The sequence below is a fragment of the Panonychus citri genome, unplaced genomic scaffold, assembly GCF_014898815.1.
Source record: "Panonychus citri isolate SS breed McGregor unplaced genomic scaffold, ASM1489881v1 Contig00094, whole genome shotgun sequence".
Lineage (NCBI taxonomy): Eukaryota > Metazoa > Arthropoda > Arachnida > Trombidiformes > Tetranychidae > Panonychus > Panonychus citri.
In genome coordinates, this window is record NW_026515499.1 from 366,983 (window position 1) to 391,215 (window position 24,233).

The 24,233-nt window shown below is 32.0% G+C and overlaps 4 protein-coding genes and 2 pseudogenes across 5 annotated transcripts in view; 3 read left to right on the forward strand and 3 right to left on the reverse strand.

The window, feature by feature from the left end:
- Positions 1–13,461, forward strand: part of LOC128387842 (muscle calcium channel subunit alpha-1-like) — a 33,420-nt gene extending 19,959 nt beyond the window's left edge. The window contains exons 17-23 of one of the 2 annotated variants that reach the window (XM_053347116.1): positions 3,378–3,485; positions 4,260–4,312; positions 4,402–4,548; positions 5,343–7,117; positions 10,055–10,121; positions 11,013–11,585; positions 12,378–13,461. In XM_053347116.1, the coding sequence (XP_053203091.1) occupies positions 3,378–3,485; positions 4,260–4,312; positions 4,402–4,548; positions 5,343–7,117; positions 10,055–10,121; positions 11,013–11,585; positions 12,378–13,455 (3,801 nt within the window). In that variant the 3' untranslated portion in view covers positions 13,456–13,461. The remainder of the gene's footprint in view (positions 1–3,377; positions 3,486–4,259; positions 4,313–4,401; positions 4,549–5,342; positions 7,118–10,054; positions 10,122–11,012; positions 11,586–12,377) is intronic. The other variant, XM_053347117.1, reaches the window with a different exon arrangement.
- Positions 13,462–13,836: 375 nt separating this feature from the next.
- Positions 13,837–15,279, forward strand: LOC128387851 (pyrroline-5-carboxylate reductase 3-like). The gene is made up of 2 exons (XM_053347127.1): positions 13,837–13,977; positions 14,098–15,279. Exons 1-2 carry the CDS (start codon positions 13,921–13,923, stop codon positions 15,250–15,252), a joined length of 1,212 nt encoding a protein of 403 aa, XP_053203102.1. The 5' UTR covers positions 13,837–13,920; the 3' UTR covers positions 15,253–15,279.
- Positions 15,280–15,418: 139 nt separating this feature from the next.
- Positions 15,419–16,514, reverse strand: LOC128387854 (uncharacterized). Its single transcript, XM_053347129.1, has 3 exons — positions 16,186–16,514; positions 15,955–16,073; positions 15,419–15,860 (listed from the first exon to the last, which is right to left on the reverse strand). Exons 1-3 carry the CDS (start codon positions 16,355–16,357, stop codon positions 15,738–15,740), a joined length of 414 nt encoding a protein of 137 aa, XP_053203104.1. The 5' UTR covers positions 16,358–16,514; the 3' UTR covers positions 15,419–15,737.
- A 501-nt stretch (positions 16,515–17,015) lies between these two features.
- LOC128387815 (phytanoyl-CoA dioxygenase domain-containing protein 1-like) lies at positions 17,016–18,053 on the reverse strand (annotated as a pseudogene).
- Positions 18,054–18,515: 462 nt separating this feature from the next.
- On the forward strand, positions 18,516–19,826 carry LOC128387817 (uncharacterized). The gene is made up of 2 exons (XM_053347090.1): positions 18,516–19,219; positions 19,292–19,826. Exons 1-2 carry the CDS (start codon positions 18,516–18,518, stop codon positions 19,824–19,826), a joined length of 1,239 nt encoding a protein of 412 aa, XP_053203065.1.
- Positions 19,827–20,423: 597 nt separating this feature from the next.
- Positions 20,424–23,928, reverse strand: LOC128387818 (phytanoyl-CoA dioxygenase domain-containing protein 1 homolog; annotated as a pseudogene).
- Positions 23,929–24,233: the final 305 nt, after the last annotated feature.

The window sequence follows — 24,233 nt, forward strand, 5'->3', positions numbered from 1 at the left end:
TCCCTCCTCCATCACCATTACCCTTTACTTGTAATCATCAGAATCAAAGTTATCATGAGAAATAATTTTCCAAAACATTTAGATAATCAAGTGAATATAAGAAAAAAAAAATGTAAATTCTGAAACATTTTCAACTGAATTTCTCATTAATCATAAACCATAATCATGATATTATTGATTAAGAATCTTCAACTGATCACTTGTGACTCATTTACGATACATAACTTGATTCCATATTTGAATTCTCAATGGTTTAATCCATGATGATCATTACGATTTAAAAAGTTCTGATAATAATAATTTTCAGGGAGGAAAAAAATAGAAAATGTCAGAATCAAATGAGATAACTTGTTTCTCTAAAATATTCTGATAAATTATTTCCCCTGATTGTTGACAATTTAAAAGGTTTCAAATGTTGTCTACCTCGATCATTGAGCAATTTAATAAATACAAACAATCAAATCGTGATTATCATTAACAATCAGTTTCATGGTTCAACTAGTTCCAGTATCTATTGTTACTGAACTGATCCAATTTCAGATTCATTCACCATAATGACTCAGGTCAATTACCTGAGCATTGATTATGGTGGTGTAAAACTTTACTTTCTCTGGCAATTTATTAATTAGTTTTAATCAACATCATTTAACCAACAATTTGGTTAATTAAATTGAAGGAAACACACAAACAGAGAGAGAGAGAGAATTTAGAAATGTAAACATATTAAGGAACACATATAACATGATAAGTTCAGGGGACTTGACATGTATTCGGAATTGATTGGTAACCATGAACATGGAGGTTGGGGAAAATGAACCGCAGAGAAATGAAGAAGAAGAAAAAAATGAAAGTGAAAGTTAAATTGTCAACAATTAGAGTTCACTCATGTTGACAATTTACTTGATCAACACTTTTTTTTATCATTCTCTGTCCTTCCCTCCAATCAGTTACTTGACACTTTGACTTTTTATGAGATAAATGATGAGAAAAGTTGATTCCAATTCTGAAGAGATTGGGAAGAATAGGAAAGAGACAGAAAAGAAAGAAAAAGTTTTATATCATCATCGAGTTGAGAATTTATCTGCAAGTATTTTCATTGGATTCCCTTGGATTCTGTGGTTTTCTTTATCATGGTAATGTTATATAAATATTAGATCATCGTCTTGATCATGATCTTCATCATGATGATGATACTTAATTCATATGAAACAAAAAAAGATTTGGAAAGTATCACAGCTTCAGAAAGGAAAGAAATGAAATCACAACTTTTTTCCCCTCGAATTCACAATGATAACAAAAAATAATAATACTAAAGTATATAAGTATCATAATATTGACAGAATTTCTTTGTCAGAATTTTCGGTTTCCATGGTAACCAGCATGTAATTCTTATCATGAATCTCAACCCTCTCAATTATGGTTACCATATATCAATAAATATTATAATAATCAGTAACATCATCAAGTTAATCATTTTGATTCCAGTGATTTTTTTTTCATATCTCATATCATGAGTTACCTTTCAGATTATATTGGTTATATTTATTTCATCCCCTGATTGTCATGAAATAAATTATTGTGACGGTTTGAAATGATCACAACTACTGATCGATAGATTTGATTACTGTGATAACCATTATTAGGATTGATTAGTGACAATCATCACAGTTAATCATATTGTTGTTGTTTTCATTATCTATCTGATTGTCAATCTGATTCACATTTTGATTGGGATTATGATTAAGATGATGATGATTGTCTTATCATTATCTAATAATATGTAATTAATATGTAATAGTTATCATGATAATTTCAACTTTTACTGTTAATCATAATGATTAAAGTTGATCATGAGAGAATCAATATAATCTTGTCACAATTATCTAGGCCTTGAATTGATGATGAATACTTGATATTATTATTTCATGATGATCATGTTAATCAACAAGATGATAATTATGATTAAATCAACAATAGAATACAAATTTACAATTGATTCAATTTTGTAAGAAACACTCAATCAATTAAACAATTGTTACAATTTGAGACTTGGCCATCAATCTCAACTTCAAGAGGGTTTGATTGTTTGGGACAAAATTGTAACAATTAACAATTGTAAGGATTGTTAACCTTAATTGTGATCACCGTTCACCAATAAATTGCTGTGGGATCAGGATAATCAAATTAATGACAGAATAAATTTTTCCAAGTGAAGTTTTTTTTTCAATTTTCTCATCGATATTAGTTTTTTTCTTATTACATTATATACTCGAATATCGATTAATTGATTTTGAAGATAAAGATGAAGATAAGAAGGATAAAAAGATGAGGAAAAAGATGAGAAAATAAATTGTGAAGATGTTAATACAATAATAATAACATCGGAATAAATTGTTATGTTTATCGATAATCAATTTAATGATAAACTCTTGAAATTGAATAGCAACTTTAAGCCCATGAAAATGATTAGATTGACAATTAACCGGTAACAATTTGATCAACAGATAAACAATTATTATTATCTTGCCTGAGTGAACATTCAATGAGATGTTTAATTAGTGAGTTAATTTTGCAACAATTAATCAATTATGATCGATATCTGATCATCAGAGGAAACAATAATCAATTAGAATCAACTAGAATTTTTTTATCTCTCAAAGTTATCGTTGAAATTATTTCATGGTGACGATGGTCAATCAATCTTACCTTTAAAAGATGATGATGATGATGATGATGATGATGACCAACAAGAGGATCAACTGACCGGTCAATAAGATGATGTCAAGTTAACGGTAAATTCAATGTTAACCTTTACCTCCATTGGCTCCCATCAATTTCAATTGGCGATTTCATCATCTTCCTTATCATCATTTTTATCATCATCTTCATCCATTGATTGATTTTGAGGTTTTCATCATCACTATTGATTAGTTATCATCACAATCAAAGGGATTTAATATAAAGAAAAAGTTTTCCTCATCCAATCAATTGATTAAAGATTAATCAATTTATCATTTTTTTTCTGCCACTAATCAAATGTAAATCATTTAATTAACCTGATCAAACCAATATCCTTTTAATGAACATGAATGTATATTGTTAATCTAATTGAATCATCTCTTGATTTGATTAGCTTTTACTTACCAGTTATTAATTGTCTCTCTCTTGCTTGTCAATGGCAATGGTTAATTACATTTGAAACAATCTATTGATTGTTGTAACATTTTCATTGATATTATTTTCAATTATTGGATATTTTTGACATTGAATTATAATTGCATTTAGATCAATTTGTTACATTGACATTAATCGTGTTTACTTTCAATTTAATCACCCAACTAATTAACAATTAAATTTTCTCTCTCCCAATTGATTAGCACGTTGTTCAATGTGTAATTGTTGCAATTAAGACCATTGGTAATATTATGTTGGTCACTTTTTTGCTCAACTTTATGTTTGCTGTTATTGGAGTTCAATTGTTCAAGGTAAGGAAATTTGTATAACTGGATTAAATTAAATTACAATTGATTTTAACACTACTACCACTAGATGAGTTTACTTTATTTGCTAATACATTTACAGTTAGACAATCAAACTAATTGCTAAATCAAATCACGTCACAACTAACAAAAGTATTAACAATTTACCGTTAACTTTGTTGTTGTTGTTTTCTCAGTCCACAAATACAAATGTAATTAAATTAAATCGTAACAATTAATAACCTCAAGGGAGGAAAATTTTTTACTTTCTCCATTCGTTATATGAATTACGTTTTATCATCAACAATTAACTTAAATTGTTTCACTTTGATAGTAATAACCAAATTGTGATAAATTGTTACTCACAATTAGTTGATTAATCTATTTAATGGTAAACAATTTAACTGGTCGAGCTGTTTAATCATTATTGATGTTAATGTCCATTTGCGTGTTACTTTTTTTTATTTCATAGCAATTAACTTTGACACTTATCATGATTAGTATGAATAACTATCACAATTAATGGTGATATTAATGTTATTAGTTAATTATTAACATTTATGAGACACGAAAAATTTAATTCATTTGGTTAGTTGATTGTATTAATACTAACTCATAATTCAATAAACTTTCAATTGGTTTTGATTTAATTGTAATGGAAAGTTACTATTATTCTGGTTTTATATTGTTCCGACTGGAACAGTTAATTGTTCCCTTGATTGTTGACAATTTAACTCGTTAATTTGTGGATTTGTTTTCATCAATTTTGTTTTCTTTCAGGGAAAATTTTACCGATGTACCGATGAATCAAAAGAGACACCCGAAGATTGTCAGTAAGTTTAATTGGTTAACCTTAATTGTTATCGAATTTTTTTTTTCGCTTCTTCCATTAATTGTTACTTTAATTTCCTTAATTGTCAAGGGGTTTCTTCATTGATTTTGAAGATGGTGACATTAATCGGCCCATAATTAAGGAACGGACTTGGGACAATAATGTCTTCAATTTTGACGACGTAGCGAAAGCCATGTTAACCTTATTCACTGTATCAACTTTTGAAGGTTGGCCAACGTAAGTAACAATTAACTTTACAATTAAGGTTAATCAGTGTAAATTGATAATCTACGTTTAAATTGAACTAAATTGGAACCGTTAATTGCTTACAATTATGACAATAACAATTACGAAAGTCGAAACTTTTTTTTTCGTACTTTCAATCTGATGGATATTTTTTTTCAATTAATCAATGATTTTCAATCTAATTAAATTGTTGTCTGATAATTGTTGTTACAAGTCGTTTACTATCATCATTATGATTTAGAAAAGGTAATAATTTATTGAATAAATTATTAGAATGATAAAAATAAGATAATTTTGAACTTTTCTTTGAACTTTTTTTCCATCATGTTGATTCATTTTCATGAAAAAAAAGTTAAATAATCTAATGGAAAAATTGATTTCTCCAGAAAATAATAGTTAATTGTATCTCTCTTTTAATATCCATCAACTGGATCAATTGATTGTTACAACAATTTAATTTTTCACACACTAACATCATCAACTATCAATCTAATATTAGTATTGATTTGGTTAATTGTTTAATTTAAACGATCCAAAAGTAACAATTTAATGAAGCCACTTGGAAAATGTTAATCGAGAAACTTTTTCAATTTGGTTTCTATATTTAAGTTAACAATTTGATAACTTGGACAATTAACTGATCTTTTAATTGTGTAATTAAAAGTAAAAAGAGTTTTTTGTTTACAATATTCGAGAATATTGAGAATAAATTGTTATAATAAACAATCGATTAATATTGATTTTCCTTTCAATTTTGTTCCATCGAAAAACTTTTCACCTTTTAGGCTACTTGAGGTTTCGATGGATTCTCGAGCGGAAGATCTTGGCCCAACGATGAACTATCGTCCGGTTGTGTCCATTTTTTACATAATCTATATCATTGTGATCGCTTTTTTCATGGTAAACATTTTCGTTGGTTTCGTTATCGTTACCTTTCAAAATGAAGGTGAACAAGAGTATAAGAACTGTGAACTCGACAAGAATCAACGTAATTGTATTGAATTTGCGCTAAAGGCCAGGCCAGTTCGTCGGTATATTCCCAAGCAACGGATCCAGTATAAAGTTTGGTGGTTTGTCACCTCAACATATTTCGAGTATTTTATTTTCATCTTAATCTTGGCCAATACAACGACTCTCGCCATCAAGTTCAATGGTCAATCGCAAACGTACACCGAAGTACTCGAAAAGTTGAACCTTGTTTTCTCCGTTATTTTTGCGATAGAATTCATTTTAAAGTTATACGCTTTTCGATTTAAAAACTATTTCTCCGACTTTTGGAATATTTTGGATTGTATTTTGGTTCTTGGGTCATTTGTCCATATCGGCCACGATGTGATCGTTAAAAAGGCCTCGAATTTGACCAAAGAAGGTGCTGGAGGTTCTAAACCATTTAACATGAACTTTTTCCGTCTTTTTCGAGTTATGAGGTTGGTTAAGCTTCTTGCTCGAGGTGAAGGTATTCGAACTCTTCTTTGGACATTTGTAAAGTCTTTTCAAGCGCTTCCCTATGTCGCTCTGCTCATTTTACTACTTTTCTTCATCTATGCGATCGTGGGTATGCAAACCTTTGGTAAGATTGCACTTGACTCGAACACGGCCATTGATAGGAACAATAATTTCCAATCGTTTTTCCAGGCCATTATTGTTTTGTTCCGTTCGGCAACCGGTGAATCCTGGCAAGAGATTATGATGGCCTGTACCGATCAACCAGAGACCAAATGTGATCCCGCTGCTCGGTCAAAGGAGAAATGTGGGTCACCTTTGGCCTACCCTTACTTTATCTCTTTCTACATATTATGTTCATTTTTAATTATTAACCTTTTCGTTGCCGTTATCATGGATAATTTTGATTATCTAACCAGAGATTGGTCAATCTTGGGTGCTCACCATTTAGATGAATTTGTCCGTTTATGGTCAGAATATGATCCCGATGCAAAGGGACGAATCAAGCATCTTGATGTGGTCACTTTACTAAGGAAAATATCTCCACCCCTTGGATTTGGTAAACTGTGTCCACATCGAATCGCTTGTAAGAAACTCGTCTCAATGAATATGCCTCTTAACTCGGATGGTACCGTTATGTTCAATGCGACCTTATTTGCTTTGGTTCGAACCAATTTAAGAATCAAAACTGATGGAAACATTGACGAAGCCAACGAAGAGCTTAGAGCTATTATCAGGAAAATTTGGAAACGAACCTCACCCAAACTCTTGGATCAAGTTGTCCCACCGGCGGCTGATGATGAGGTAACGGTGGGTAAATTTTATGCCACCTTCTTGATCCAAGATTATTTCCGACGGTTCAAGAAACGTAAAGAGGAAAGAGATAAACATGGTAATAAGGATGATGAAAATACGGTTGCCCTTCAGGCTGGACTACGGCGATTACACGAGTTTGGACCGGAAATACGAAGAGCAATTTCCGGGTCATTGGATGAAGATCATTTCGTGGACAGTCAGGAAGCGGAGCCCATGCATCGACGGAATCATTCACTTTTCGGTAACGTTTGGTCAACTGTTAGAGGTAAACGGATACCAATGGGACCACCATTATCTCAGGGTAACTATTAATATCTTATCAATCCCTTTAAACTGACCATCAGCTGACCGATACTTTAACACTTTGATACCTTTCATAATCCACCAACATTAGACCTCGAAACTTTTGTTCAAATCAACATTTGAATTCCAAAACCAAAGTTTTGTTAATCATTTAATTGTCATTCTCAGTGATTAATTAATCCAATTAGACTGATAATAATCAGTGTTGATGATGATTAATCAATCTCATTGATAATTGTAATTGTTTTTTATCCTCTTGTTAATGATTTCAATTAGCTTTTAAATGGGAATTTTTTTCCCTGAACAAAATCCAATGTTAATCATCATTAGTTAGATTATGTTGTGTATGATTAATATTAATTGTTACCTTGTCGCTAATTAGATTAACATTGACATTAGATTTTTTTTCACTTATTTTGATAATCTATTAATTGAAACAATTGGTCATCAATTTAACCAATAAATTGACCTAATTACAGTATATTTACACTTTAATTATTATTGTTAATTGTTTACCTTAATTGCAGGGTAATAATAATGAAAACAATTTTCAAAGTGAATCAATTTTATTGTCTTGATCATCAAATCCAATCAAATAACATTTGGAAATTGTCATTGATTGTTATTGGTCTCTAGGGAAGTTTAAAGGTTAAGATGACAATTAAATTGAATTAACAATTTGTTTCCATTCACAATTGATTACAATGATAATACAATAACAATCAAATCTATTAATAGCTGATGAACTTTACCTAATTTCCAATGGTCAATGTCCAGTTTGATTATGATTATTGGCCAATTTTGAATTTACTTTTTTCCCTCCTCACAATTGTCACGATAAAAGTTACAACAATCAAGTGATCAATTATTGTATCAATTAACAGCATGATGATTATCAAATTGACAACGATTAAGATTCAATAGTCAACATTGGACAATATTGATGATGAATTTCATGAAACTGTGAATATGAAACGACGTCAATGGGATGGAAATTTAATCAGAATTATTATTATCATCATGATGATGATGAGGAAAGAAAATGAGATAAACAAAAAAAGGTAAACGAAAAGTTCTTGGAGATTGAATTTCACCTCAGGCAATTCGAGACTTATCATGATTATGATAAGAATCTGATTGAACTTCCATGTCGATCATATTGATAGAAGAGTAGAAATAATTTCCTGGTAAAAAAAATGGCGAAAATTATTGAACTTGAATAGCATAAGAATAACGGTAAAAGTAGATTAACTTTGGACCAAGACAAATGTCCAGTATCTTTTTTCCTCGGTGTATCTCATGGAGATGATTATGAATTCAGGAAGTGAAACTATTCCAAGAGAAAAGAAAATTGGAATTTTGTTCTATTATTGTGTCATTTTTTTGTTCTTTTTAATTTTTTCTTCTTCCTTCTAAAAGTTACTTCCTGATCTCATTGATGATAATGAGAAACTTTCATCAGGTAAACAAAGAGTAACAACAAATAACATTATTATTACAACTCTATCATCTCTATCATGTTTATATTACATCTAATCACATCTTAGCATCATTTCCTTTTCCGTTTTCTCAATTATTCTCTATGATTATCATTTTGATCAGAAATCATTTTCCATCTCAAATGTAAGTTAATCTTAAAGAGAGACAGAGATGAACTTAAATTATAACCACAATCAAGTAACAGTTAATCACATCTCGTATTATATATTAAGTATCAGTCAGTAATTTGATTCTTTTACACTAATCTTCATCTTCATCTTCATCTTCCTCATCACCACATCCCCACATCTCATCTTGATTCCCTTGAATATTTCTTGATAACATTATCAAACATGGTAAAAGTTCAGGCAGGGATAAAATCAGTAAATTAGATTAGCTACTTGAATACATGATAGGAAATTCATTGGAGCTCGTGTAATATCATGTCCATCATCATTATCCTCATCCTCATCCTCGTCTTCATCTTCATCTTCATCTTCATCTTCATCTTTATCTTCATCTTTATCTTTATCCTCATCTTCATATTTTACTTGATAACTTTTGCTATCATTTTATCAATATCTCAACTCTTTTCATCATTAATAATATTATCATCACTGATATTGATTATGATTGAATATGATTGATCATTTTTATCATTAACCAACTTGATTGTTGTTTAATTTTTTTTCAACTCAATTCAATTAATAAGTTTAATATTTACAAAATCAAATTGATTGTAATAATAGTTTTACCTGTTTAATATGTCACGTTATTGATTTGTGATCTAAATAAATCATGTTCAAGTCTCTTGATTATCAAGAAAATCACCTTAAAGGTAAATTGTGTTAGAGAAACAGTTTTACCGTTACATTAATAGGGATTAACTGTCAACAATTGTTGACTGTTGAAAAAGTGAACACTGGCAATTTGAATCAATTGTTGATTGTTAACTAGATTTGACAGTTGATCCATAATCAAAACAAGAAAATCAAATTCATTTCTCATCGCCCATGGATATTATTAGTAATTTATTATTCATTTGACTTGAATTAGTTGATTCACTTTGAATGAATAAGAAGGAAAAAAACAGTTACTTTTCAGTGGACTTTTATTTCCTTCTCTTTTCCAATGGTCATTTTCATCCCATGGTCATTTTTTCTTCATCATATTAACATCTCGCTCTAACACTTACTCTCTCTCTATCACCAATTCTCAAATGAATGGTCAACACAAAAAGCTGATGTCCAGAGAAATTGTTACTCTCATTGTCCGAGAATTTGTAGTAACTTTCAGAACAAAATGTTCAACTGTTTCTATTATTGTTGTTGATTCTCAGCTCATAGTTTCATGTACATACGATTTTCGTGGTTCCTTATATTTGGTTTCTTATTTCTCTCTCTCTCTCTCTCTCTCTCTCGTCTCCTTCTCTTCCTATGATCATCCTTTCATTCAGGGAATCATTTCAGAATGAAGGAACTTGGTATCATGGCAAATCCTGGACAAGAAGATCCATTCGGGAGGTAAGAATTCAATATTGTTGATGTTGATTTAATCTGATTGTGAATGAGAAAAGATTATCATTAATTCAGTTCTAAGTAATAATAAACTACTGAACAATCAAAAGTGATTCCATGAGAAAACGATCAAACTTGATTATAATGGATTTCTCTTGATTGTTACTATTTCTTTTTACTCTACATAGTTACTGTTGGTTAAATCACGATTAACTTTATGATAATCATAATAATCTAATATATGTCTTAATATTATTAACTGATTATTGAGGTTAATTTGATCACTTTAATCATTAGTAATCAATTAAGATAATCAATTACTCTTTGGTCAATTTCTTTAATAATTCATCTAATTGTTTCCAATCTAATTTGATAGTTGAAATTGTTACTCTTTACTTTTCCATTGATCATTTAAGTTAATCATTAGCAATTTACTTTAATTTTGATTAAAATTTTTTTCACTCTACGTGTAGAAATTTTAATTTTAATCATTAATCATATTATACACGATGATGGTGATGATGATTAGTGATTTAATAGTCAACAATTTGATCAGATTAGTTGATGATTTGGTTTCAACTGTATATTAAATATCAAAATAATCAATTGAATTGTGAATAATTAACTTACCCATTTGTTGCTCTTGAAAAAATGATTAGATTAACTGTTGAGAATGTCAATCCAATTGTGATGGAATCATTGATTAAATCAGCAATCAGTTGATTCTTTTGTTAATAATTTTCTTTTTAATCCAAAACAATTAACATAACAAAAATGAATTAACATCGAATCCCTTTAATTTATTTTCTCTCTCATCCTGATTATATTAACTCGCATCCTTTTGTATTACTTAATCATCTTCATTATCATCCTTTTATCTTCTGGTTAAATCATAAGCTATTGTCATCATCATAATCGACAATTTCATCATCATCATCATCATCATTATCATCATAATCATCCCCATCATCCGTATCCTTTATATACATTAACTAACAATGAGTGTCCAGGGTTACCAATGATGCACGAAATTGGGTCAACATTATGTCCACCCCAACATCAACATCATCATCCACCACCACCACCACCCACATCATCATCATCATCATCATCTTATTGTTATCGAGATAATATTTTTCAAGTATGTCCAGTCTGTGGTATTAACAATGACCAATTGCATGTTGACCAACAACAGCAACAGTTGATTGCAAATGAATATTCAACTAACACTGATGATGTTGCTGATGATGATCAGATATCAGTCTTATCATCAACATCACTACCTCCTCCCCCACCACCACCTCCACCTCCACCTTCATCATCATCAATACAACCAATGATGCTGATTGACCCTCGATGTCCATGTACAGTTGACCAATCAACTACTGATACTAATTCATCATCAACAGTTGATTTTAATCATCGATCTCAAAGATTATCTTTCCAACGACCTGCCATTGCTGTTGTAAGGTTGGTTAATTAACAATCTCTATTTTCTTAATCATTACCCCGTTAATTGTTATGGTTTCAATCATCAAATGATAATCAAAAATACAATCTATTGATTGTTACTCTAAATTGTTGTTCTTGCTTCATTCAATTGATCATCAAAATAATAAAGACGATGATGATGATGATGATGATTATTATTATTATTATATCTTCAACTCCCTTGATAATTACCTAATTGTTTGTGTATTTATATGATTAACCGTATCAAATAATGTTAATCGAGTTGATTGTCAGGGAATCGATTTAATTGTTCATGTCATTATCAGATGATTTCAATCAACTGAATGATTTTGATGGAGAAAAACAAAATAATCATTCTCAGTGGATTAAAAATCTTAACTGTTTTGTAATAAGCTAATTGACAGTTAATCATTAATCAGAATCAACTAGTTGAACAGAAAATTAGACAACCAATTTAATTTGACACCAGAACAACAACAATTTAGGTAACAATCAACTTGTAAACATGAGAATATGATTAGAACTCGGATTAAGAAATTACCTTGATTATCGTTACCTAATCAATTTGGAAAACAATCAATTTTCACCTAATCCCTTTTCACTTTGATTTACTAATTTAGTTTGATTGTTTTCAACTTCCAATTGATTGCGTTTTGATTGTGACTTTTTTGATCATTTTGATGATTGAAATGAAAATCTAACTGATTAACTGATTTGTTACCATTTTAGTTTACTAATCATTTTGTTGTTTTCTAATATTTTCTAAAACTAATTGTTGGACTAATTTAGTGTTTCCATTGATGAAGATGAAATTAACCGACCTCAACCTCCCACTCCACCTCCTCGTAAACATATCATTAAATCATCGTCTTTCCGTCGGCATCTTCCCTGTTTATCGAAACAGGAAAGTTCAGAATCAAATTCTCCTTCACTTTTGGCCTTATCTCGACTTTATATTGGTTCAAATAGTTTAACAAATTTAACCTTAGATTATAATCTAACCACAAGTGACCTACCCACCGATAAACCGCCGACACCACCAACTCGATCTTCGATTGGCCTTGGTTCGTTTTTATCTAGTAGACACTTTTCTCATCATTCCATTGACCCAAGAGATTTGAATTCTTGTTCGGGAATCTCTTCGATTAGTAATAAAATTAGTTCAGGTCATGGGTCAAATTCTGCTCCAACCTCAGCTCGTCCTCGTTCTGGGGGAAGTAGAGGAGATGATGAATCTTTTTGTGATAAGTCACCTCGTCATTCTCATTCTCATCGACGTCGAGCCATGTCTAATGTTGCCGCTTCTCTTAGGTTTGTCCCCGTTCCAGCAATGGCCGTGGCTGGTTTTCTTCCGGAAGCATCGGTCTTTGGATCAAGAGGAAGTCCACTGAGAGCCTCTTATCATGGTAAAGCTTCAGAAAAACAATATATTCCCGTTCCTGGTAATATGAATGATAAAAGATCCATGGAGGTTGTCGGCTCAGCCGAATCGCTGGTCGGTCGGGTTCTTCAGGAACAAGGATTGGGCAAATTCTGTGACCCTGGTTTCTTACGTGCTACTCAACGGGAAATCGCTGAAGCTTTTAACATGACACCCGAAGAATTGGATCGAGCCGCTCATCGAATTCTGGAAGCTGAACGTAAATCATCACCGCCGCCCTCAGGTCAACAATCTACCTCAGCTGCTGTCACTCCCAATGGGACGACTCCCGTTCATCATTCAAGTCTAAATCTGACCCGAGGGGGAGGACGAAACTCAACTAGACAAACAACAACGGGAACATCAAACCCGCCGAGTCCACAAAAATCACCCTCGAGTCCAAGTGATGGTGAAGACGAAGATAAATATAAAGATACTAAATTGTAAATGAAAATTAAGAAAATTAAATTTTATTGTTAAATTTTCAAAGAAAAAAATTATCATCGATTAATAATTTATTCAATCAAAGAGGTAACAATGTTAATTAATTTACTCTCATCCCCTTGATTGTCCTACTAATTGATGATTAAATTTCACAAATTGATTAAATTTAATTGTATTGTTGTAAAACTGGTTGATCATCACCTTTTTTTTCAATTTACTTTAATCTAATACTATTGTTGATCAACAATTTGTTTCTAACTTTTTACAATTAAACCATTGTTACTTACATTAACAATTAGAATCTTAAATTCATTTAATAGTTCAATTGTTAACCAATCATTTAATTTGTTTGTTTGTAAGTGATCAGGTTAATTAAAGGAAAACCCTATTGATCAGCAAAATTTTCAATTTCACTTTAAATTCAGTTAGTATTAAATTGTTTCATCTTAATTAACTTTTGACTTAATCATGTCAAATACCAATGTCCCCGAAGAGGGTAACCCTCCTGAAGGTGAAGCCTCACAGGTAAGTGATTTATCTTGATTAATAATCAAGATAATCAAATCAAATTAGAAGAATAATCATTAATTGTTCAACTAATTATGAAAATTAAATTTCTTTTCACGTTTTTGTTTTCTTTTAAAGGCTGAAGTTCCTGGTTCACAAACTAATGTTACCGGTTCAACCGCTGAAGGTGAAGCTTTTAGTGAAGCTGGTGGTGGTGAGGTGGCTCGTTCTCCATCGGCTGGTGCTGGTTCAAAGACTGAGGCTCAAGCTCCAGGTTCAGTTCCAGGTTCTACTCCGGGTTCTTCTCCGGGTTCGAGTGCCGGTAAAAGTAAGTCAAAATCGAAAGGTTCAACTACTGAACATGCAAGTTCAGCTGGTAAGAAACGATCTCGATCATCTTCACGGAAACGAGGTGATCTTGATCTTCCCGAGGCTAAAATTGGATTCATTGGTGCGGGTAAAATCACTGAGGCCATTGTTGAAGGTTTAATTGATTTCGGTCAAATTCAGGCCAATCAGATTCATGTTGCTTCTCCTTCGGGTAAAAATATGGACCATTTTAAAAACAAAGGAATCAAAACTTGTAAACGAACATTGGAAATATTTTCCCGTTTCGATTGTGATATTGTTTTCCTTTGTTTCCATGGTGCGGTAATCAAAGAGTGTTACAAAGGTTCACCTGATCGTCCTCGAGCCTTTTGTACCAATTATATTCCCTACATGAAGCATCCTCTTTATATACTTTCATTGGTCTCCCATTGTTCCAGTGATGAAATTCAAAGAACCATGTTGAATCCTGATCATCCTGATAAGTATAAAATTGAATTCCATCGGATTATGATTAACGCTGGTTGTGCTTATGGTCTTGGTGTTTGTGCCATTGACTGTGATCCCGATTCGAAACATCTCTCAGCTCCATTAAGAACCTTACTCTCTCGTATTGCCAAGTTAGAATTTGTCCCAAAAGATCAGATTGATGCTGCTTGTGCCACCGGTGGTTATGGTTTAGCTTTCGCTTATTATTTCATCTCCGCCATGGCTGATGGAGCCTTTAAGGTTGGTCTTAGTCGAGATATGGCTATTCGTTTTGCCGCTAAAACTTCACAATGTGGAGCTCAAACTCTTCTTGAATCGGGTGTCCATCCAGATCAACTTCGTGATTCCGTTATTGCTCCTGGTGGGGCGGCCATTGAGGGTATCCATTCATTGGAAAAAACTGATTTCTCCTTTGCGGTAACATCCGCCATCGAAGCAGCTTATCAAAAGGAAAAAGATTTAGCTGATGCTAATTGAATAATCCAAATCCAAAGACAATTAACCAATTCGATTCATTTATCTTCCTCTTCTTGATCCTCCTTCTTTCCTTTCAACAATTTATATCCAAATGATTTACAGTTAATCCAAGAAAAAAAATCCAGTTGATCCAAATTTTGATTATCTCCTTGAAATTTTGTTTTCCTTTTATGTTGATCCTTTTTCCTTTCATTTCTGATTATTATTATTATTATCACTTTTACAATGTTGTTGTTGTTTTGATCATTTTTCTCTATCGATTAATATTCCAATTAATTCATGTAACCCGTTAACTAATTTTAAATTTTGTTAAAATAAAAAATTTGTTCAACCTCTCAATAGATTTCGAGTTGTTTTGGTTTTTTTTTCATTCTGATTTTTACAATATAATTTGTATCAATCAATGGCTAAGAAAAATCTCTTAACTTATGAAATAGTTTGGTTTTATCTACAATCTATTATTACCTTAAGACTATTCAACTAAATTAAATATCAATTTTTTGAGGATAACGTTTCAACATAACATTAACTTGATGAGAAGTTAATTTGGTTTGTCCGGGTATTGGTTCCATGTGATCTTTGATAAGTTGTTTTGCTTGGAAATCCTCCTGAAATGATGAGAAAGAAAATTCCGATAGTTAGATGAGTGAAATGAATTTTTGGAAAAAGAAAAAGAATCAAATAAAAATCACAACTACTTACAACAAATTTACCATAGCACTTTTGGAAAGCATCTAATTCCTTTGGACATTCTTTCTCATTTAAATCGTTAAGCTTCATACAAGCGAAAAGGTTCAACATTTCTTTAATACAAACAACGTCTATGGAAAAAGAAAACGAAAAAGAATAAAATTGAGAGAGAAAAGAAAAGAACAATTATCAGAACAATTAGGTAAACTCTCATTAGAATCAAGAAATACAGAGAATACATACCTTCTTTTTGTCCTTTTCTAGGGATTACACTGTTTCTACATCTGAGTGGTGTCCGTTCATGGGGATTCGCTTCAATTTTGGCAGGATCGAAAGGTCGGCGGCCATTTTTCCATCTAAGATTTTTTCCCCAACGAGGTCTTAGATAATATAAAGATTCTGTTAAATGAACCATGATTATCAGCGATTAATCAACGATGAGGTGGTTACAAGAGTTTCTTCAAGATAAGGTTAATACTAAAGTTTTATGCAAGATAATTAAAAAATCTTAAATTACTAAATTGACTAATTAATGAGTGGAACAAAAAAAATACAATTTAAATGTAAAGAAAATGTGAAAACAATAACATATGATTCACTTTGAGTTCCAACATTTAACTCCATCTATCGAATTTTTTTTTCTCTCATTTTCGATTTTTAAAATTCTCTCAGATTTTGACTCAAGAGTTAATTGTTGATCAAGTTGAGAAACGAATTTAATTTTAAAATAAGTTAATTGTGATCAATTTAATTGTGAATAAAAGGAAGGAAAGAAAATAGAAAATTATCAAGGTAATGAGGTTTTGCCTTTACAATGTTTGCAGAGATTTGTGTTCACTGATGGACTTATAATTGGAAAATTTTTTAAATTCTGAAATTTAGTTAACTTGTTTGTCATTTAATTTAATTTTCCGTTTAATTGTTACTTTTACTGTTATAATATAAGAGACCAGAGATTCGATATTCTCTATTATTAATAAATATGAATCTCGATTTGAATTTGATGAGGAAGTTGACAAGTTTAACTTGGTTTTAAGTGAAACTGATTAACTTTTTCTAATCATTATAATCAAATGATCTTTGTCAATTGAGGTCGCAATTTCTGAATTGCTCAATGTTTTTTTCTGTTTTGATTAGTAAATTGTTACAATGTAAAAATAATATCAGAAAATATCACTTTCTCTTTTGCGTCTCTTGTTGATTATTAATAAAATCTTGGAAATGGAAGACGTTCTGTTGAGACCAATTAATCGGTCGGTGACCATTTGATCTCAAACTGCTCGATTACATGAAATGTATAAACTGATAGAGGTGAATTCGATTGATTAGGTCCACACTCTTACAAACGACTAATCCGTGGATAAGCAATAAAGATCCTTTTCGGCAAAGTAACAAGTCGAATGGAAACTCTTCATAATCCGTTTCAGGGAAATCCAATGAAACTTTGATCCCCGAATCGTCTTCGGTTCTCATGAATCTACGAGTGACATTTTCTTTGTGAGACTTTGGAATGAACCATAAACACCCGTTTTCGAGAGTAACATCTTCTAATGCGAATCAAAATCCAGTCAATTTAATCTCTGGTTCAGTGAATAGAAACTCGACATCTTTCTGAGCTGTAACTTCACTTCCAACTTCCGGATTCTTAAATACAAGATGGAAATAAATCTCAATACTTATCCGATTAATATAATCCTAATTTTGTTTCAACAATAAGAGTAAACCACAGTTAAATTATCCAATTGATAAAATGAACAGTTAATTGTTTTTAATAATTTCGTCTCTCGAACAAAATGTTTCATTTAATTTCTGCAGAAAGATTATCTTCAATTTGTATATTTCTCTCATCGATAGTTGGTGCTAATTGTCATCTTCTAATCCACGAATCAAATGTTTGGATTCCAATTTTCAACGACAATTTAACATTTCCTTATTTCTTTTTCACTGGTGACAAATTTTACACAACTGATTATTCGAGTCAAGCTCTTAACACGGACCCTAACGCCGTTGGTGAACAAAGTAGCGCGACTCATTTTACTCCAGCTTATTCTCGCAGACCCAATTACGACTACTTCTTGCACAGGAAGGGCGGCGATATCGATTTCGCACATTATAACTATCCTGAAAATGGTTTTCAACTAATAGCCGGACCTTTTTTTTACGGATACCTTAATACTCATCGCTGGCTTTCAATTAATGATTCCTTTTATGAAATCGCAATAATGTCAGGCGCCAATATAATGAATTCTACAGCGAGTATATTTACATTAATGCTATCTTATGGAGATTACAGTATTTATACGCAAGTATATATTCATCATGTCTATGAATCCACAGTTCGATCGTTTGAAATTCTTCAAGTATTCAAGTTTCGGGGAAAGATTTACTCGTTCGGCCTTCTTATAATTGACCTCCTAAGGCCAGTTTACTTCATCTCTCAGCTTTCAAACTTAGCAACCAACAGTACGGGTAACGGACTACTTGGATATTTCTACACCGAGCTTCATTCGATTTCATTTCATGAACGTTATGGTTCAGTTGACAAAGTTCGATTTGTTGATTCTTTTTCTATCATGAGCGACGGATCTTCATTCTCTTTGATTACGTTCTCTTATAATCGAAATGAAAGAGATCATATTGTAGTGATTCCATTTAATCTGATGCTGGATAACTTTGCAAGGCCAATTAACAGTTGCCAAAGTACGAGAACTTTTTGGAAAGTTGATTTATTCAATGAATCTGGTCCAGAGTGTAACGCTTATCGCCAAACTGTCCATTTTCAGGTAAGGTCAATACGTAGAGACTTTAGTGGTTATTATCTTACAAATATTCTAACTGGAAACTGGACTCGAATAATCGATTTTATTCCATTGGCTCTCGATGCGACTCCAGGTTATGTTTTCCTCGTTCTTTCCTCTGACAGTAATTTTACCAGATATCGATATTCAATGCACTTTGTCAATGCAACTTATTCTGTCTTTCCCCACCCGAACGAAACTACTTTCACTCATCCTAATATCGGTAATGCAAATCGAATAATTTCACAAATTTATTACTATGGTTTTACTCATCCACGAGTCATAATTACACTTAATCAGTATTCTTACACTGATTCAATTGTTTTGTGTCCATTTCTAAACAATTCATGTATTGATTGTTTTACAACCAAAGTTTTTAATCCGAATGGTAATTTTCTTCGATATTGTCAATGGAGACGAGGAAGTTCATTATCATTGGGTGAATGCTCAATCGGTGATACAAATTCTTCTACTTCAAGGTAAGAATTTAAATAGTTTATTTATATATTTCTTATTTTTTGTTTAATTCTACTTTATTATCATCTTGACAGAGAAACTACACTTACGAATCAAACAGTAAATCCATGTTTCAGTCCAACTAATATCCAAATAGACTACACTCCTGATGAACTGACATTTGATTTAAGCTTCGAACTCCTTGGTTTCCATTCAAGATATGCAAATATTTTCCCCTTGAACTTCACTTTAGTCAACATTACAACACTTTCATTCATAGAAAACTGTACTGTTGTGAGGTATAAAGAGTCAAAGATTTATCTCAACTGTAATCGGGTGAATTCTGGTCAATATCAATTATCGATTCTTATGCTCAGACGACGAGGTCCATTTGGAACAGGAGACATTGATAACTTGATCACTTATAGTGATCCTTTTACCATCGATTCACCCTCATCTCTTTATATCCTGTTGATAATATTACGAGTTTTCTCCTTTACTATCTCAGTGATCGTTCTCATTGTATTTCATTATTTTTTATTTTTTTCGTTGTATTTTAAAACCAAAACCTCCGTCATATCAAAACATAACAAAACAACGAGAAAAGAGTCTTTTGAAAAAAAAGTCTAAAAGTCGGAAGATTTGTTTTGAATTATAAATACAAAAACTCGAAAGAAACACAGTTATTAAATTATCTTAAAGGAAGGTCTCCCATTTTTTTGATAATAGAGTTTGACATAGGCTATTCAAAAATATCATCGGTTTTTATTTCTGAACCCAAAAACGGCAGATATTTATGTCCAAAGGGCGCAACTTCGCTATATTGTAGTGACCTGGGGATTTTCAGATCACTACGATATTTGAGATTTAACTAGACCTTTATAAGGCCTATCGATCGTTATACTCTTTGTTAGTTTGTGAACAATAGTTTCGGTTCTATTTTGGTTCGAAAAAAATCAAGCAACTAAAGCTTTCAGGTTGAGCTCAACTACGGCTTTTATCGACAGCAATTACTAATGACAACGGAATTATACCTTCATAACTTATTATGAACTCTTAGTAATTGTCTTTTGCGAGAATAACTTAAGATGACAGGTTCAGTTGCTTGATTTGACTCTAAACTTTATTTAAAAGACTTTTCAAAGTTTATTTACTATTAAAAACATATGATATATTAATAATCAAAAATAATATATCCTGATTGCCCGATATTCATTTCACTTGTTTTACTAAGTTTTTCAACTTTTCTTTGACATTTAACATATTCACACAAATCGCTTTAAAATCATTATTCAGGGAAAATGAGAATTCCAATCTCATTTTTTTGTGTTTTTTAATCATACGTAATCTATTGAAATCCAAAGTATTTTCACCATCGGTTCAGCTTCTCCTCCTGAATCTTCTTATAGCCTGTTGATAGTATTACTATTAATAGATATCGCTTTATTATCTCTATCATTGCGCACTTTGTTTTTTATACTCGTCGTACTGTGGTCAGAAAAGTTCTGGTCACAATGGACAAGATAAAAAATCTTGGTAAGATGAGCGTAAATGGTTGGAGGCAAAGGTTAAAAGCTATCCAACACACTTATCCCTGTGTTTAAATTAGGTTAGGTCTTCATTAAAGGGTCAAAATCGACAGAGGAAGGCCTGGATGGCCTGGGACAATCTAACAATTGCATAATAAATGAACCATGATCATCAGCGATTAATCAACGATGAGGTGGTTACAAGAGTTTCTTCAAGATAAGGTTAATACTAACCTGATCGAGATGAATTCGATTGATTAGGTCCATACTCTTACGAACGACTAATCCGTGGATAAGCAATAAAGATCCTTTCGGCACAGTAACAGGTCGAAATGAAGACTCGTCATACTTCGTTTCAGGGAAATCCAATGAAACTTTGATCCCCGAATCGTCTTCGGTTCTCATTAATCTACGAGTGACATTTTCTTTGTGAGACTTTGGAATGAACCGTAAGCACCCGTTTTCGAGAGTAACATCTTCTAATGCGAATCAAAATCCAGTCAATTTAATCTCTGGTTCAGTGAATAGAAACTCGACATCTTTGTGAGCTGTAACTTCACTTCCAACTTCCGGATTCTTAAATACAAGATGAAAATAAATCTCAATACTTATCCGATTAATATTAATATAATCCTAATTTAGTTTCAACAATAAAAGTAAACCACAGTTAAATTATCCAATTGATAAAATGAACAGTTAAAAGTTTGTAATTTCGTCTCTCGAACAAAATGTTTCATTTAATTTCTTTAGAAAGACTATCTTCAATTTGTATATTTCTCTCATCGATAGTTGGTGTTAATTGTCATCTTCTTATCCACGAATCAAATGTTTGGATTCCAATTTTCAACTACAGTTTACTAGAACCTTATTTTTTCTTCGCCGATAACAAATTTTACACAACTGATTATTCGAGTCAAGCTCTTAACACGGACCCTAACGCTGTTGGTGAACAAAGTAGCGCGACTCGTTTTAATCCAGCTTATTCCCGTAGACCCAATTACAACTACTTCTTGCACTTGAAGGGTACCCAGATCTTTTTCGCACATTATAACTATACTGAAAATGGTTTTCAACTAATAGCTGGACCTATTTATCGTGATAGCGCTGATACACATCGTTGGCTTTCCATTAATGGTTCAAATTATGAAATTGCAATGACTTCAGAATTCCATATAACGAATGTTTCAGCAGCTATGTTTGGATTCATGCTATCTTATGTCGATTACAACATTTCTAAGCATGAATATATTCATCATGTCTATGAAACCACAGTTCGATCGTTTAAAATTCTTCAAGTATTCAAGTTTCGGGGAAAGATTTACTCGTTCGGTCTTCTTACAATTGACCTCCTAAGTCCAGTTTACTTCATCTCTCAGCTTTCAAACTTAGCAATCAACAGTGAGGGTAACGGACTACTTGGATATTTCTACACCGAACTTCATTCGATTTCATTTCATGATCGTTATGGTTCAGTTGACAAAGTTCGATTTGTTGATTCTTTTTCTATCATGAGCGACGGATCTTCATTCTCTTTGATTGCGTTCTCTTATAATCGTAATGAAAGAGATCATATTGCAGTGATTCCATTTAATCCGATGCTGGATAACTTTGCAAGGCCAATTAACAGCTGCCAAAATACGAGTACTTTTTGGAAAGTTGATTTATTCAATGAATCTGGTCCAGAGTGTAACTCTTATCGCCAATCTGTCCGTCTTCAGGTAATGTCAATACGTAGAGACTTTAGTGGTTATTATCTTACAGATATTCTAACTGGAAACTGGACTCGAATAATCGATTTTATTCCATTGGCTCTCGATGCGACTCCAGGTTATGTTTTCCTCGTTCTTTCCTCTGACAGTAATTTTACCAGATATCGATATTCAATTCACTTTGTCAGTGTAACTTATTCTGTCTTTCCCCACCCGAACGAAACTACTTTCACTCATCCAAATATCGGTAATGCAGATCGAATAATTTCACAAATTTATTACTATGGTTTTACTCACCCACGAGTCATAATTCTACTTAATGAGTATTCTTACACTGAGTCAATTGTTTTGTGTCCATTTCTAAACAATTCATGTATTGATTGTTTTACAACGAAAGTTTTTAATCCGAATGGTAATTTTCTTCGATATTGTCAATGGAGACGAGGAAGTTCATTATCATTGGGTGAATGCTCAATCGGTGATACAAATTCTGCTAATTTAAGGTAAGAATTTAAATAGTTTATTTATATATTTCTTATTTTTTGTTTAATTCTACTTTATTATCATCTTGACAGAGAAACTACACTTACGAATCAAACAGTAAATCCATGTTTTAGTCCAACTAATATCCAAATAGACTACACTCCTGATGAACCGACATTTGATTTGAACTTCGATCTCCTTGGTTTCCATTCAAGATATGCAAATATTTTCCCCTTGAACTTCACTTTAGTCAACATTACAACACTTTCATTCATAGAAAATTGTACTGTTGTGAGTTATAATCAGTCCAAGATTTATCTCAACTGTAATCGGGTGAATTCTGGTCAATATCAATTATCGATTCTTATGCTTAGACGACGAGGTCCATTTGAAACAAGAGACATTGATAACCTGATCACTTATAGTGATCCTTTCACCATCGGTTCACCCTCATTTCTTTATATCCTGTCGATAATATTACGAGTTTTCTCCTTTATTATCTCAGTGATCGCTCTCATTGTATTTCATTATTTTTTATTTTTTTCGTTGTATTTTAAGACCAAAACCTCCGTCATATCAAAACATAACAAAACAACGAGAAAAGAGTCTTTTGAAAAAAGGGTCAAAATCGACAGAGGAAGGCCTGGATGGCCTGGGGCAATCTAACTGGCGCACAATCAACCCAGAATTCAGCTTGATTTTGACATTTTAAACACTTGGACTTTGGACACCAACGATAAGTGTATTATCAGGCTCTGGACAATCGCTGGTTCCACAAATTAAATACTTTTCAATAGACTTTTGATTCGGATCATTGAATGTTACCCGTTTAAAAATTGGATTGAAATGATGAAGAGTAAGACCTAATTTGTGCAAATATTGACCTCGAGGAACAATTAGATTGCCATCAGAATAAAGGGCCTTCTCTTCAAAGAAAAAAGAAATTCTATCTCCTGAATTGAGAAAATAGTCATTTCCTTGTTGCCCTTTGCCGTTTTGAATACAGTTCGATTATCATCGAGATCAAAAGTTTCCACGATATTTTGGTCTCTTTCAAAATGGAATCGACATCATTTGAATCAAGGAAATTAGGGACCACAGCATATCCATTGGTCCAATAATCTTTACTAAAATTCTCATAAGAGTCCATTTTACAAACAATTGACAGAGAAAAACAATTAGGGTGGATAATTAAATTATTGTCAAGAGAAAGATGAGAAATCAATTTGTACCGTTATGTTTGGACTGAAAGCAAATTAACATCACTTGATTGTTGGTCTTCATACATGATTAGGCCACTTCTTGTGGTGCCTTAG